This window comes from Danio rerio, chromosome 19 (genome assembly GCF_052040795.2).
Source record: "Danio rerio strain M-AB ecotype USA chromosome 19, GRCz13ab, whole genome shotgun sequence".
Taxonomy (NCBI): domain Eukaryota; kingdom Metazoa; phylum Chordata; class Actinopteri; order Cypriniformes; family Danionidae; genus Danio; species Danio rerio.
Genome location: NC_141039.2, coordinates 26,967,809 through 26,985,347, shown reverse-complemented (window position 1 = coordinate 26,985,347; position 17,539 = coordinate 26,967,809). Strand labels below are relative to the sequence as shown.

At 34.4% G+C, this 17,539-nt stretch overlaps 1 protein-coding gene across 2 annotated transcripts; it reads right to left on the bottom strand.

Annotated features, from left to right (window-relative positions):
* Positions 1–317: 317 nt before the first annotated feature.
* Positions 318–17,173, bottom strand: si:ch211-195b13.1. Of its 2 annotated transcripts, none has more exons than XM_087295037.1 (12): positions 16,822–17,173; positions 5,765–5,840; positions 4,658–4,765; positions 4,482–4,539; positions 4,315–4,398; positions 4,099–4,230; positions 3,888–4,000; positions 3,662–3,785; positions 3,241–3,336; positions 2,986–3,141; positions 2,809–2,898; positions 318–2,030 (listed from the first exon to the last, which is right to left on the bottom strand). In XM_087295037.1, exons 1-12 carry the CDS (start codon positions 16,853–16,855, stop codon positions 1,866–1,868), a joined length of 1,236 nt encoding a protein of 411 aa, XP_087151163.1. In that variant the 5' UTR covers positions 16,856–17,173; the 3' UTR covers positions 318–1,865. The 2 variants fall into 2 exon arrangements, with proteins under 2 accessions (XP_087151163.1, NP_001070770.2); NM_001077302.2 differs by lacking the exon at positions 16,822–17,173 and adding an exon at positions 6,512–6,719.
* Positions 17,174–17,539: the final 366 nt, after the last annotated feature.

Sequence of the window (17,539 nt, the reverse complement as noted above, 5' to 3'; positions counted from 1 at the left end):
CTGTCACAGATACCTTGTATTTCATTGATTCTCTTTATCTGCTCCTTGTTTAGTACACTATTTATAGCTACTATTTATTGTTTAAATGGCTTTTTCTGTTCTGATTGCTTTCTGTTTGGTTTGCTGTGTCTTCCAGTGTTTTTAGTTTGTGTTTATTAGAACACTGCTGCACATAAATCATGCATTAACTACTATTTTCATGCATCAAGTTGCATGACGCCTTCATATATGTATGAGGAAATTCATGACACACATTTTCAGAATATCAAAACAGCCAATGATTTGCAATAGAATAAGTACACCGAAAAACACACAGATTTATTATTAAATATTTATTAGCATTCATATAGATCATTGTCCAACATTTCATCATTCTATGAATTTAACACTCTGATCATTAGAGGTAATATATGTGACATGTAAATAAATATACATGGAAAAATATAAAACCATATATGTGAATGACTTCCGAAAATGGAAGAAAATAAACTTTATCCATATTGCCATGTTCGTAGTTATCTAAAGAACGACGTATAGCACATTATTGGTCCAATGATATGAAATATATTACAGTTAAAATAGGGATGCTTTTCATGAGGGCATCCAAACCTCTCTCCTTCATTAAGCCGATACCGCTCATTCGTCCCAATGATGACAAATTGTTCACATCGTACCCAAGTCATCATTTCTATTGCACAGCACTCCATATCCCTGTCCAACCCACAATGATACAGACAGGAATGATAGACACATGTGGAAATGTATCACAACATACATAAATTAGCTGAACAGGCACAATTTGAACAAAATAAAGACACGGTTCCTTCTGGGCTACTATATATATAACGTCTGTACATGATGCAAATGGTTTCAGTACAATCTAATCAACATGCTGTTTTTGCAGTGTACAACAGTCGCTTCAGATAACAACAATGTATAAAATATACATCCATCTCACTACCTGTATGACAAAAAGAACATGACTTTCCAAGAAACACAGTGTCTGGCATATTTTGTAAAAGTGCTGGCATTGGAGAAAAGAAAAGGAAAGAAAGTACTTGTAAGACAAAACATTCATTTTAGGAGGAACACAGGATGTCTTCTACTGATTCAGACAAATAGTCACAGATAAAATCCTTTTGGTTGCGTTATCTAAACTAGTTTGTCTTCTAATATAAACCTAATGTCTTACTACCGTTCACAAAGTTTTTAGAAGAGTTCATTCAAACCACACTAAAATGATAAATAATGCAGTTATTAAATTAACATTTGTCAATAGGAGGAAGATATTAAACATATGCTCTAAAAATGTATTGATATTTGAGTCGGACAGCCTGTGTATCCTGTGATGGGGGTTGATGACATAACAACCCCCTTTTTTAATGACTATCCATATATTTTGTACTTTTCTTGATCCTTCACCTTCACTGTGCAACGATGCATGAAAAATACAATTAAACAAAACATCATTCAATGACAAGTTGATCAAATGTAACGATCACAGAAGGCATTTCGCCCAATAGCTGGTGCCATCTTCATAACTCGGGCAAACCATTGTCTGTTTTATAGAAATTTGCTTGTATGTTTCCCCCACAAATAATCTCTCAGGCACTTCTAAGCTCTTTCTTCGATGAGCTCAGGTCCTCTGCATCCGTTGGCACACAATTCACGTTTTCTGGAAGTTTTTATTGTAGTCTCTTTCCTACAGTGTTCCGCATTCATCTCAGACATGCACGAGTGTCCATTTGTGCTGTGAGGTCGTACATGAAAATAAATTGGAAGAGCTAAGTGTCCCATCATGTGGTCCTACTTCTGTCACATTGCTTCTACTGATGCTGGAATGGAAGGTGTCTTGGAAGGTGCCATTACTGGAAGGCATCAGATGGAGGACCGTAGGAAAAACCAGGGAACGCTCCGGCTGCTTCTCGGACGCTGCTGGTCACGTGTAGGTTATCGGTGTTGCATAGAGAGGTCGACACAGGAAGGTGGGTGAACTCTGGATCAAAGTGCCGGAGGTCAGTAGGACCAGTCTGTAGATAAAATAAAGATCACTTATTACATATACAATTAGAACGATTAATCTCAGTGTTACCATTGTATTGAAAATGATTAAACTAAAGTAAACTTTAAGGCAAGACACTACAGAGAAAACATGTAAAACATTTAGAGATTGTGAGGTATTTGTTCTAGCATTTTTTCAGACATGAGGAAATGAAATTAGTGTTAACTTTATAGTTTTTATGTATTTGTATCTGTGGTTTTGAATACTCTACATGTAGAGAAATACTAACAATTTTTATCTTAAAACGTAGATGTTTCCCACTTGCAGTTTTGAGTTTTTATCTCATAATTTTTACTTATCAAAAATTATTATTTCCCGCAGGATTTTATGATTTATGGAGTTAAAAAAGAAATCGAAAATATTTTTCAGAAAGACAAAATGAAGTTGAAAGAAGTTGGAATCTGGTAAATTAATGAAATGACACTTCCATAAATCCAAGTTTGCGTATTTAAGCATATCATTTGAATTACATGAAAATAAACAATATAGTAAAACAGTATGCTATGACTGTAAAAAAACTGATAAATTAACTAAGAAATGTATTATTATGGGGATATGTGGTATTATTTACATTTGTCTGTTACGCCTTGCCTTAATCTCATTCCTGTTCTAGTTTGTTGTTCATTCATTTAAAACACATTTGTAAAATTTGCAATTAAAATATAGTAATTTTAAAAGTAATAGTGATTAATACACTTGATTTACAATAATAATCAAGTATTCAACAATGTCAAATGTTAACTTACCACTGTAGGAATGAATGGAGGCACAATCCTTTTGGCCATGAGATCGTCCCAGTTGATGGGAGAGAAGAAGCTGTGAAACTTCAATTCCAACTACAAATAAACAAAACTTTGTATTAGAATCTCAGTCTCAGTGAAGCAAACCATATAGAGGTGGCACTGCTGTGATGTTCCACTTACAAAATCATCCTTGGACCCCAGTCTCTTGGTACGGTCTTTGTGCAGCAAGCCCTCTAGCAGGTCACGGCCAGCATTGGACACATTAGGCTTCAGAACAAGAGGCTTGTGTAGAATGTTGTTGTACATCTCGGCTGTGTTGCGACTGTAGAATGGAGGCTAAAAAAACATAGACACAGTGATTAATTCACATGAATTCACACTTTGCTATAGCTGATGTTATCACTGTTCTGGCAAAAGACGTATAAGTCTACTCACCAGTCCATACAGCATCTCAAACAGTACTGATCCCAGACACCACCAGTCTACTGTACGATCATAGGCCTGTTTCTGGAGTACTTCGGGTGCTAGGTACTGTGGAAAAAAATGAGGAAGAGATTTCAAAAACACTGAAAAACTGAAATATTATATATAGTAACATATTTAGTGACTATACATTATTATGAGTTTCAATTTTAAGATTAAAAATTATAATCAAGCACAATAAAAGATCATTAAATAAATTAGATAAATATAATTAAAAGTACTTTCAAACTACATTATTAAAATAATAAGAAAATAAACATTAAAGTGTAAAGGGACTTTGAAGTTGCCTTTTTATTAGTAGCTCACTAGCAGGGCACATTCAGCACAATCAACTTCAGTCTATAAGTGTTTTTCATGAATGGGAATGGCTTACCTCAGGAGTTCCACAAAATGTTGTGGTTGTGCCGTTGGGATCCAGTCCCTCTTTGCATAGACCGAAATCTGTCAGCACAATGTGGCCCTGAGAGTCCAAGAGGATGTTCTCTGGCTTCAAGTCTCTGTGATAAAGATAGAAATCATGGTTACAATTCATAATAAACCAAAATGAGGGTGCACTTCAACAACTTCTCCACTAGGGGTCACTGCTGGCAATCACATACCTGTAAACTATGTGCAGTGAGTGGAGGTAACCAAGTGCACTAGCGATTTCAGCAGCATAAAACCTCGCTCTGGGCTCCAAAAACACTCTCTCACGCTGGAGGTGGTAAAACAGCTGTTGGAGATAAACATATCATGAGTTCATGAATGCAGTCAGAGGTGGGAGTGATCTCTTTTGGGCTATTTAAGAGTGTGAATGGATTGTATACTAACCTCGCCTCCATTGACGTAGTCTAGCACGAAATACAGTTTGTCTGTGGTTTGGAAAGAGTAGTGCAGACCCACCAGGAATGGATGTTTGATATTTTTCATTAGTACACTCCTTTCTGCCATGATATGCTTTTGCTGAAAAACAGTTTTGAGTTTGAATGTTATAATATTTGTCAGAAAATGTTTCCACATCAATGTGAGCATTGCATTAGCTCTTACCTCTTTCTTTTTCATAATGATTTTCTTCTGAAGCACCTTCACAGCATAGTAGAGTTCGTTTTCCTTGTGCCGCGCAAGCAGAACCTGTGGCATAAGATGCCATTAGCACTCTTGATTATAACATTGAATGTTGACATCTTCACTGTAAGAATAATACTTATACACACCTTCCCAAAGCTCCCCTTGCCGATGATCTTTAAGTAGTCAAAATCTGAGGGTTTGATCCTGTTAAGGAAATTAAATAACATTAGTAATGTAAACACCAAGCGGCCTTAATGGCTGAAATCCAAAATAACAAACAAAAGCTTGAAAATCAAAGGAGGGAAGAAAAAAATGAACGTACTGAGTCTCCTCAGCCAAAGAGCTCCTAGGATGGGTCAAACACAGAAGATTCTCATCCAGTTCCTCATTCTGGTTCTCATCAATTTTTAGAAAGGAACCAACATCAGCACTAAGAAAAAGAAAAAGAAAACAATTCCGCATTGTCAGTTATGCAGAAAATCTATGTGGTCATTTTGAAGATTGTGAGTAACTAACAGGTTTCCCCAATGTCTTTGATAGTGTTTTTCCCTGTAATATGGAAGTGGGACCAGCATTTGTGTGGTTACTAGCATGTCTTTTGGAAAAACATGTATGCAAGTTGGAACTACTTGACGGAGAGTAATATTCTCATTTTTTGGCTGAACTATCCCTTTAACAATTATGTAATCCAGAACATTCCTTAAAAGTATTATTTTCTGTAATAGCTTTGCAGGCAGATAGATGGCAGTATTGTTATAAGTTTTTGAGGGGCCATTTGTTGTGAAATCAAAATTTCTGAGTTTTTGACCTTACATCAGTGCATGGCTATTCAATTATATAACACTAGCAAACTAAATATCAAATCTATTATACACTTTTGAAATAGTTTGCAACCATGAAACACTTCATACTGTCAATTCATTCAGAAAAACACTAGAATCTTCCAACACAAGTGGAGCATATGGAGGGTGACGCTGTGAGAATTTTTCCATTAGTCCGACCTGAATGACTCTAATGGGCCAAGCTTAATTGAATTAGTCCCTTATCCTAGTCTAGGGGACATTAAGGATTTTCTCAAAGGTGCTTACTGCAGCCAAGAGGCGGCCCAAACAGCTGCTTTTCGTGGAGCACTATTCTGGTGCTTGGCTTTATCTTGCCGGTACAGATTAACCTATACAATTAGCCATCGGAATGTACAGCCAAACTCAGATGATGGGATTACATCCTCTAGTACAGTCACCTCAATGAAGGTGTATATAAATAAACAACAGGCCACACTGCTGCCTTGGTGAATGAATGCTTGAAATGAACTAAACTGCTTTCTTAATGCATGTAATTTACTCTAATTCTAATGAAACTCTAATGAGAATTTTTCAGATCACACAATTGCATTTCACCATGTGTGTATTATGAAATATTATATACTTACTGTTGACAGATGGGAGGGTTGGAGACAAGCCTTTGGATGAAGTCGTTCAAGCCCATCTTCCTTTCTTTAATAAAAGCTAAAATGGAAAGAAAAAAAAACATTTACGTCAGAAGGAAATCCACAGCTGACGTCACTAACACCTTGCGTTTGAACTGAATACATCTACCATATGAGAGGGGAAACCCTTCAAAACCCTGAAGGTTATCGACAAAATAAACATTTGAACGTTGCGTCTTTGCCGGAAATCGTGTTTTTAATACATGTTGTGATTTAGCGTGCGCGTGAAGGTTGGTTGATGTAAAGAACAGTGTCAGTGTTACACAACAGACCGCAGTGCTCATTATGGCTCTACAAAGAACCGCTGTATATCAAAAACGACAATTGATCATTTCAATCTCTCTCACCGACCAGTTATTGAAACATTACACTAAAATCAAACAAACCAAATAAAAAAGTAATATTTATAATTAATAAAACACATTATTATTGTTATTATTAAAATTCGACTAGCTAAATAGGCTAATCATAGAATAATATCTTTTAAATTTAATCATCATAATCGTCATCATCATAATAATACAATAAAATGCACAAAAAAGACTAAAAATTTATACACACTCAAAAAAAAAAAAAAAAAAAAAAAAAAAACAACCACTCCTTTATAGACATTTCTCTCGTTACATTTCTAAAATATTGCATTCTTTTCCCAAACGCATAACCAAATAATCGCAATCTGTAGAGACATACCGGCAAGAACAGACACGATTCCTCTCATCTTGCAGTATGTCAAATCACATCCAGCCTGAGTAACTGCCATCACTTATTTAAGAAGTATAAATCCACAGGAGGAGTGTATTCCTTCAGAGCGCGCTGATCTCCCGTTCTAAACCGCTTGTTGAAGCGCACTACTGGACTGAGATGCCAGGCTGTCGGGTGGTCAGCGCTACTGTCTTCCACCTCCAGCGCTGGACTGGTACTTTTATACGGAACACGTGGTTGTGGAGGCGAGGCTCTGACATCACTTGAGTAACTGAGGAGACTTGCCAAATGTGATGTCACGGAATCCCGAGATCCTACGCTTCGGCCGATAGAGGGCGATGCAACGGAAGCGCGTCCATTCAAGTCAGGTTAGATTAAACGCTCGGCCGCTTTCTATCAATGGAAAATTACTACACAGCTGGCTCATAATCTCATCATAGCGAAACAGATTAACTCGTAATCCCAATCAGTAATGATGAGGAACGCGTGAAATGGTGAAAAATGAGAAATGTGTTTGGGAAAATGACTGTGCACGCGAGATTAATGTTCCTGCTGATGGAATGGTTGAACAGATGTGCAAAAAAATAAATAAATCAGCAGCATGCAGATGACGATGACGCATGTTATTAATCTGGGCAAGATTGGTAATCTGGTAAATCTGTTTTGCTAGATTCTCTTCTGTGAATAAATCTGACCAGGTCAAGGGTTTGTGGAAGGCAGTGACATTTACGTAAATGTACTCTGAGCCACATCATTTATTTCAGCCTGTTCTCCAGATGTGGTCCACTGACCCTGTAAATTATATAAGTGTGTCATAATGCAGCATTGCCTCTTTCTCAGTTATAGAATTGGTATGTTGGAAGAACTGCGATGAGAGGGGCCATTGTGCACACGCACTCACACAATACAGAATATAAAAACCAGTCATCATCACTTGCATTTTCACTTTTGCAGTACTATTTCATATTTCTTCTAGAATGCATAACCCGATCTATCTGTAAATCTGGTCCACACATGCATAATTAATCTGTTATTCTTTCTTTTTACACATAGAGGTTAATAGTTTTAAAATAGCCCTGCCAATGCCACCATTTATCACTAGTTATTTCTGTAGATGAGGAGTCTTCCCAAAGTGCACAAGCAGAATCTGTGGGCATGACATTAAGATTTACATGCTTTGTACAGTCTCTAACCAAACAGATCAGAGTTAAGAGGAATCGTGGAAGAGTTAAGACGTAAATCAGCTGGAGCTGCAGGTTTCAAATGACAGAAATGATGTGGAAGTTGTTAAGTGTAAGGTCATCTAGTTCAGTGGAATACCGGATAGTGGTGCTTATCAGTTTCTACTGTATGAGGGATTACTTTCCAGTCATAATCAGATCATTTTTTTTTTCATTTTAGCTTAGCAGTTATGCATTTCTATATTTATATATATATATCAGATTTATTTATATGTTTTATACATTTAATTATTTTTTACTTATTCTATGATGAGTAAAATACTGTTTACTTAACATTGATGATGTCTATTTATTTAATTAATTAATTAATTAATTCATTCATTCATTCATGACAGTCAAAACCATAAGCTTACTAAAATGACACTTAGGCTTGTACACGAATCTGGATACATTTGAAAATGCCAAAAAACATGAAACATCCTAAGCGATTTCAGTTTCTTTTCTAAAGTTGGCTTTCCGACCTGAAAAACCCTTTCTTAGCATTTATTCATGAAGATGTAAGATCCTTTGAATCAATTTACAGCAGACATTTCCATTTTTTCTTTTAATGTTTTTTTATTTTTATTTTTTAAAAGGACCAACAGTGTGAGGTGGAGTTGTTCCTGCAAATAACGCAGGATTATGATGTTTCAAAAACAAGCAAGAATATAAACTGGGAGACATGCCAAAACAACAGCTCTGATTAAACATTCTATGTCCTCTCAAAAGCAATCTAGGGCATGTACAATCTGACATTAGTCTTTAACAATGCTATCAAAACAGAGAGCATCCAAAACAACCGCTGTACATTATATTCTACTATTTTAACATTTTTAGATGTATTAAATTTGTAAAAAAGTTAAACTTATGCGCAAAGCTGTAATGCCACATAAAACATTTGCAAGCAATGTTTCAATCTGTTGAGAACAAAACTGTCACTTCCTGATAAACTGGCTACAAATATAAAAAAAAAGGAAAAAAAAGGAATTTGCCGCTGTAGGAGACGTTACTATGTGCAAATTACTTGCTCCTCAAAAAAGAAAACACAATGAACGCACTGTGGCTTTTGGAGGCACAAGACTTCTTTAGGAGTACACTTTAATGACGAACCACTTAGATGACGGACTTTGGCTAAGGTATTTTTATCACCTGATTTGTAAAAACAAAATCACATGACTTTTTTCTTGATCCTTATAGAGCAGTTTTTTTCTGTAAACATATTTCTATTTTAGGTTATGCACATTTTTTCTTGTCAGATAAAAAGTTTATCCCTCTCAGTTGTAAGGTTTTTAAACACATTTTAAAAATGTTTGCACATCTTGGCGTTTCCATTTAGCATTTTCCCAAAATATTAAGTTTTAAACAAAAATACACAGGTCCGGACATGAGTTAAAAAACACTTAAAATACTATGTGAGATTTGCACTTAAAGGGGACCCAGTATGCCTCTTTTTACAAGATATAAAATAAGTCTCTGTGTACAAGAATTTTCAAACTGAGTCTTAATTGAGCCATTTTGGTGACTGTCATTTTAAATATAATTGAGATTGTGCTTGTTTCAAAAGACAGCAGAAGAAACCTGGTCAGCACTCCAGGAACAAGTTTGGTGATCCCTGTCCTATGCCAATGAGGGAGAGATTGTTACTAATGGGTAGGGCTTTCCCTCTCTGATGACATGTACAAAGGTAGAAAGTCAATCAAAATGTTTCTGCAGACTGTTTTTTTGAAGTGTGATTTTAAAAATAATAGAAAATGTTGAGTGTTGCCACACAACTGCATTTAAAGCCCTTATAAAAGGGATTTTTTGCATAATAGGTCCCCTTTAAAATATATTGTAATATTTTTTGTTTGTAGACTCTTGTTTTGTCTTTGTTTAGTTCCTTTTGTATCTGGTCTGGTTCCTCATTTATCCATATATTTATGCCATAAGGTTGGGTCTTTCCCTTTGTCCTGTATATTATCTTTACATTTGTATAACAGATGTTGATTCCTGTCTTTATGTTTCAATACATGAAATAAAACAGCTGTATTTGATTCCCTCTGTTTCATAACCTGCATTTGTTTCCACATAACCGTGTTACTGTAACAGTATCTCATATGCCAAGCGTACAGGTGGTCTTTCCGCCGCTCACCGAAGGACCTCTGAATGAGTCATTCTGTCACAGTTGTCACAGATCCAATTATTACTATTTATTTCCTGTTACTATACTTGCCGCTCGAACCGAGAGTGTATGCATTTGCATAAAAGGACGAGTGCCATTCTGTTAGAAAGCGTCTGGTGGGCAGGAAGTGAATCATCTGAAGAGAAAAGGAGTTCAGTCTCAGCTCTTGCACCTCCTCTCACCGCTCAGGGACGATTGCCTTTCCGGATCGCCATGATGTATCAAGCGCCAGCCTCCCACAATGCCCACACACTCATGTAAATCACCTCGCTTTCCTTCTAGCTGCCATTAGCCTTGTTGGATGCATAGTCTTGATAACTTATATCACAATTCTGCGTTTTATGTATTTACTCTCTCACAGCTTTCTTTATTTCTGTTTTTGAGGTTGTTCTTTTGTTTGTTATTTTAAAATAATAGTATTTCAGAGAGTTAATTAATTAAAACCAATTCAAAACCCAAACAGTCAATAATAATTAGGGGCATTGTAAAAGCACAATATATGTATGATTTTTTATTATTAAAATATCCATAAAATACTAGAACAGTGTTATATATTTTGCTAACTTATAGACTTTATTCCATAAAAGGAACAGAACATACTGTTAACTGACGGCAGTAAATTGGTTGTTGCTAGAACAGAAATGGTTGTGGCCAGAAGTTAACGAGAAATATTTATTCATTCATTCTCTTTTCTTTCCAGCGCATATTTTACGCAGTGGATGCCCTTCCAGCCGCAACCCACACTCAGAAACCCATACACACTCATACACTACGGACAATTTAGCTTTCCCAATTCACCTGTACCACATGTCTTTGGACTTGTGGGGGAAACTGGAGCACGCGGAGGAAACGCGAACACAGGGAAAACATGCAAACTCCACACAGAAACCAACTGACTCATCCGAGGCTCGAACCAGTGACCTTCTTGCTGTGAGGCAACCGTGCTACCCACTGCGCCACCGCATCGCCAAAATTATTGATGTTATTTATTACATTTCCCATTTATTTGTTTTTTATTGATGCCTACCCCTACGCCAAACCTAAACCTAACAGTAGTTGTGCTAAATATTATCTATGTTATTTATTAAATGACCCAATAAATTTTATTTTTTCTATTTTATCTATCTTTTATCTATTTTACTCTAAATCCAACCATCACAGTACTGTAAAATTATTAATTATTGTTAATTGATGTACGTATCCGCAGCTGTTTCCTAGATTTTGTACAAATTGTTTTTTTATAAGCTTGGGTTATTTTACTCCACTAAGTCACAGTGAATTCTATCATTAATCTTTGCAGTGCTGCATTCTAAACAAACAATGTTATGTAAAGAGAGCAACCAGAATTTTTTACAGTATGTCAGGAGTTGTTGGTGCAGCATTGAAACCAGACATTAACAAAGTCTTCTTTGTTAATGTACATTTAAAAGAAAAATAATTAACAACAGCATAAGGCAAAGATTCAGATCAAATTGAAACTATTCTCCTCATTTTTCACGAGTAATGTTGTCTATGTTGTAAAAGCTAGGAGCTGTGCAATGGGTATGGAGTCTCTGCAGGTGGATGTTCTTTAAATTGTATCAATTTCTAAACTCTTGTAGCTAAATACACTCATTATTATTGACTTGACTGTTATATAATGTTAGTATGATTTGCAAAAAATTTAGCAGCAAAAACAGGGTTATATATATATATATATATATATATATATATATATATATATATATATATATATATATATATATATATATATATATTCTATTTAACGGAGAGATGTTTTTAAGACACTAGCATTCAGCTTAAAGAGCAATTTAAAGGCTTAACTAGGTTAATTAAGTTAGCTTGTCAGGTTATGGTAATTAGGCAAGTTATTGTATAGCAAGTTATTGAATATTAGACAAGTTATTGTTTATTAGGCAAGTTATTGTATATATATTGTATAATATGGTTTGTTCTGTAGACTATCGAAAAAGCTAAAAAGAGGGGCTAATAATTATGACCTCATTTAAAAAAAAAAATAAAATCTGCTTTTTTATTCTAGTTGAAATAAAACAAAAAAGACTTTCTCCAAAAGAAAAAAAATTATTATCAGACATACTGTACTGTGGAAATTTCTTTGCTCTGTTTAACATTATTTAGATTTTTTTTAAAGTAATACATTTAAGAGGGGCTAATAATTCTGACTGTATATATACATGTAGAAATTAATATGTATGTATGTATGTATGTATGTTGTGACCTTGTGACAACTTGCGTTTCATCGAAACCATTCCCTTATATTTTTTTCATGCTCTGCATACTTTCACAGAGGCACAAACCATGACGCATGAGTATTGAATGAATGAAATGATTGAACTGCTCTGTGGCTTTTGAATAGGTCCATGGAATCTGCATTTGTACAAATCTGATCAGATTTATGCAGATTATTGAGCCTGTCATTTTATTAAGTAAATGTCTTTAATTTGTATAATTTCACATAGTAAAATCTTTATACTATTAGATAATTGGTCGACTTGTGTATACCATATAATTTATTTTAATAGACATATTATTTGAGAGACCTTTATCTTTAAAGTAAAGAAAGTTTAAATGTTAAAAAGTCTTTATTAAATTAATTTATATTTGTCACCTGTATACGTAATCCAATCAATCCACATCCAATTGCGGATTTATTTATTTATTTAATTACTTACTTATTTATTTATTTATTTATTTATTTTTTCATACTAAATTTTGCGCAGAAATTGTGTTTTGGTACTTTGTTTTGTTTCACTATGTTGTAATTATTGACTCTTGAGCTTCATTAAGGCACACATATTTACAATGTGTACAATATTATAAAATAATGACGTAAAATGCTATATTTTACAGGTTACTTAAGCTTTTCCTGTAATAATTACTTCAATTGATTCAGATTTAATTATTGTAAATTATGATTTACAGGAGTAACATTCATTAATAACACATTTACCGACAGTGTTTCAGAGTGACGAGAATATTAATCAACGCTTTTATTTAGGAATCCGCATAATCTGTAGCTTATAGAAACAAATTAAGTTAAGGTAGGACAAGAAATGGACACCACATAACAAAAGCGGCACCTTATCTCTGCATTATGCATTCTTTCAGATAAACCTGCTGCACCTGAGATACATTCCTAAAGCAAAAACCCTAAGTTTTGAATGTTTGCCAAAAGCAATTTTCAGTAAAAGCAGGAAATGAGTATTTAAGATCATTTGTGGTTTATTTAGGGTTATTTGGACTGGACTGATCAAGTATCACACAATATGGGGACAAATACATTAAAATTAAAATGAGTAATTTATTTCTGCAACATTAATTTGTTCCCTTGTTTAATTAAATCAAAACAATTAATTTTGAAACATGTTTAAGCTTTTCTCCTCCGAAAAAAACGACTAAACATTATAACCATTATAACCATTATATACTCCTAATTGAGCCTCTGCTATAACAAAGAATTCCCACAGAAAATTCACTGAAAGCATAACCAGTTTGCCTTCTAATGTAACAATGTATCCCTGTTTTCAAGCGAAACAGGATATTTAACAAGGCAAGCAATCCAACCTGTTCTTTGGAATATACCCAAGTAGGCCTGTGCGTGTTTAGCATTTAAGGTGAATGTAAAAGTGAAAGAGAGTGTCTTGTTCACTCAGGTGACAGATGAAACAAACAGTGAGCCGGTGAGATCAAAGCCTAGACAACTGGATCCGACTAAAGTGGATTATGTCTGGTGTGATGGATGAATAAATGGATGCGGCTGGAAAAGCTGATCTGCAGAGGACAATATGTGTCATGTTAATAATTTAAACTGTTTCCTTTTTGCTAAATAGTTTTCAGGTTAAAAAGAAGGAACTCATATGGGGTATACAGAAAATAAGATGTGTATTTTTAGTTTTGTACACATTTGTAATGAATGTGTTTGTTCTACATGCACAATGTCTGCTTAAAATAAAATGACTGATTAATTTGTAGTTTTGTGGGAAAAAAAATTATCCATGCAAGCTAATCCGCAGATAAAAATGTGTTGCTTTTGGTAATTTTTTTGACAAAAACTACAAGGTTTGTTCCCCTCATAAATGGACTCTCTTTTTGATTTTTTGGTTCATGATTTAGGATTTAGGATGATCTATAACCATAGAAACATGTACACAGATCCCTCATTAGTGTCTGTATCTATGGGTTGATATATATAAGCCATCTTCCATTTTGAAACTGTCAACACAAGAGCAAGATGACAAGATGCATCTGAAATAATATATTTTAATACAGAATATTGACAGATATCTTCCAATTCACAAAGACTTAGAGATTTGTTTGTGTATTGTACCAAACAGCATAATAATTTTGTCAAGTTCTCAAGATCAAGTTCATTTTCAGTATTTTTTTTAATGAATTGTTTGTTTTTCATAAACATTACTGACTCTCTATGTCTACGAGTGTCTATATTTTTGTAAATCAATGATTTATTTACTAAATGGGACAATGATATACTAATGTTTGACAGCTTTTAAGGTGCAGTTCAAAGTAAGACACAACAAAACACAGCCAGGTTGTGGAAGTCAAATTTTATTTTCTTTGATTTTGACAATAACCAATTAAGCTTTAGAGACAAACATGTTGTTTCTTAATCAATTGCATACATTTTGTTGAAACCATCTTTTCCCACACATTTCATTTTAAAATGATCACAGTTTATTTTGATGGTCTGTTTGTTAAATTTAAGTTACATTGCATGTACATGCCAACTGATTCTCATTAGATTGTAAGTTGACTGTTAAGGCTGGGGTTGGGGTTAGATTTTGTGTAAGTCGACATGTACTAGCAAAGTTATTATAGTTTTATAGACTTATAAAGTCTTATAGTCAATTAAATGTCTGTTGAAGGAGCAGTAACAACAGAAGTAGTTAGCGAATTCATGCGGAACCCTACAGTGCCCATTGCTGTATGGGAAATTTCACCAACCAGAGTTGTATTAAAAAATGTAAATATAATACAAATTAATGTATGGATTTATATTGTGTACAATTTTACACATGTACTTTTAAATTTATTTGACATTTTGTTCAGTTTTAATTTGCAATGTTTTATAGGATTGTAGCTATTTTCCTTTTTTTAAGCTGTTAAAGAACCAGAAGTTGCTGCAGACTTTTATTTTGTATGATGTATTTCCTGCTGAAACTGAATATTGAGTGGAGGGCGGGGTTTTAATTTTGCACACCTCCTCTCATCTTTCACATGCAGCAAAGCAATGATTAAAGGACATGACTACCCAAGTCGCGAAGCTGATGTCATCAGAGACGACTTTTGATTAAAGATTATCAGAACAAACAGTTTTTGTCAGTGGATTAGCTTGCGTGGATTAATTATTCTCATTAAGACCAACAATGTGTGCTAGCAAAATAAACAGAGCAAATTTTGATTTCATGCAGACTTTAAGTAGCCTACGTGAATTTGTATCTTTGTCATTTTGTCTGATTTGCAAGTTCTTCGATACAAATTAAAGTTTGTTATGTGATTAGCTTGGATTAATTATTGAATTCTGATGCTTTTATGAAGACTTGCTAAATGTAGTGAAAAAAGATAAATGGCAAAATGCTTTCAGAGTAGTGCTATATATATATTTTGTCATTGATTATTATTTTTTTTACAGAAAAATGAAGATAGAAGATAGAACACACAAAAATGAAACTTGATAGGTCAGCGCATGTGGTAAACTAAAAGTAAAAGCTAAAGTTAAATAGTCTCACTGTACATTAAGGTCCGGCTGTTAACATGAATCAACTAACTAACATTCATTAACAACAAGCAACAATGAGCAAACATTTATTGTTTGTTCATTTTAGTTCAGACCCATTACATTTGATTACAGTAACAAACAACCTCATACTAGCAAATGTAGACAATAGTGTAAAAGAATGTCTTAATGTAAGTTTGTGTTGTCTAATACACTTCAACAATAAAGTAAAATTGGGGAACATAAATGGAAAACCTACCCCTAAAATATTATGTTTAATGCTTGTTCAAACTACTTATTTAAAATGAGCTAAAACAACAAAATTCTTACATTTTTTGCAGGGAACAACTTCATTATTTCATGTTCAGTCCACTTACGTTTGTGAATACTAATAAGTTAACGCAATTCCTTCATGTTGTCCCAACATAAATCAATTGTGTGGAACCCGGGGGTAGATTTAGGGATAGTACTTAGTTACTACCCATTTTATGCACTCAAATAAATGATTTTGCTGCCTATTTAAACTACTTTTTTTTAAATGAGCTGAATAATCATACACTTAAAAAAGGACATTTGTTACTTATTGAAACTATGTATTTCAAATGAGTTGAAACAACAATTTTTAGTGTGTTTTTTGGGACAACTTAATTGTTTGATGCTCAATCCATTTAAATTTGTAAATAGGATTACGTTAACAATGGATTTGTGATGAAAAAAACATGACGTTATTGTGTGGAACCCAGCATTTTTTACAGTGTTGTTCTTGAATTTTTAGGGGGACAACTTAATTGTTTTATCTTCAATCTACTAAATTTGTAAAAAAATAAAATAAATAAATAAAATAAATATTACGTTAACTTAATCGATTTGAGTTGGGAAAACATGAAGGAATTGTGTGGAACCCAGCAATTTTTACAGTGTGTAATGGCTATGATTACTATAGTACACACTATTAACATGCCAATCAGGACTGTAAAATTAAGTTCTACCCTATATTTTAGTTACTACATTGTAATTACAATGTAAATAATTAGTAACTAACAATATGAACAGCATTCATGGAATAAGTTTGGAAGTTAGTACTCGTAACAAAGACACTGTAAAATTAAGTGTCCGAAAATTTACAAACTTAAATCAAAGTAAAAGTAAAAAAAGATCCTACCTATGAATGATTTCTTTCCAGTCTTCATGTTCATTTATCACAGAGTCCCTCAATCCAAACGGGATCCTTCTTCTATCAGCACTAGAAATCCTTTTAAAAGCCGAACAGAAATTTACCGCCGTATCCTCAGCAGATCATCATTTTGCATCATTTCTTTGCCTGTGCAATTGCATGTGGGTGTGTGTAGGTGTGTGTCTAAATCTCTAGTGCTGCAGTATTGTTAGCGGCAGTCTCATCTCCTCAGTTTCCAACATCAGCAAATTATTGGCCTCATCACTCTTCGTTAAGTATCTCTCGCCTCTCTTCGTTCGCTCTTCTCATAGTTCAGTGATAGCTGAAACAAGAGACTAGTGACGCATCTATTCTTGCCCTCCCGGCTACCTTGTTCCTGAGTCTTGCAAACAAAACAAAAGCGACAGGTGTCGAATGGCAGCTCGTCTCACGGGTGTTCTGGATCCGCCCAAGGGAAACCAGTTTCCAGGTTACATCAGTCACTAGGGCAATACCTGCGTCCACTTCTGTGCTGCTTAATTGTGCTATAAGCTTCTAATGGCTTCCCAGGTCCCTCGCTATGCTTTAGGAACATCTTACATAAATAATAGCAAAAAGCAATGACTTGGCAGGTTTTTCTAGTTCCCTGGGTTAGTAAATGCGTGTTCAGGCAAATTTGCTGCTACACCTGGCCCACATTGTGCAAATAGGTTGGGGATAGAAGATA

Bases quoted from the DNA above. Each gene is read 5' to 3' on its own strand.
- si:ch211-195b13.1 (NM_001077302.2), bottom strand. From the start codon at position 6,581: ATGGCAGTTACTCAGGCTGGATGTGATTTGACATACTGCAAGATGAGA. The intron at 4,001-4,098 runs GTTAGTATACAA...TATCTCCAACAG, and splicing joins ACTACGTCAATGGAGGCGAG to CTGTTTTACCACCTCCAGCG. The intron at 2,031-2,808 runs GTAAGTTAACAT...TTTTATCTACAG, and splicing joins CTCCATTCATTCCTACAGTG to ACTGGTCCTACTGACCTCCG.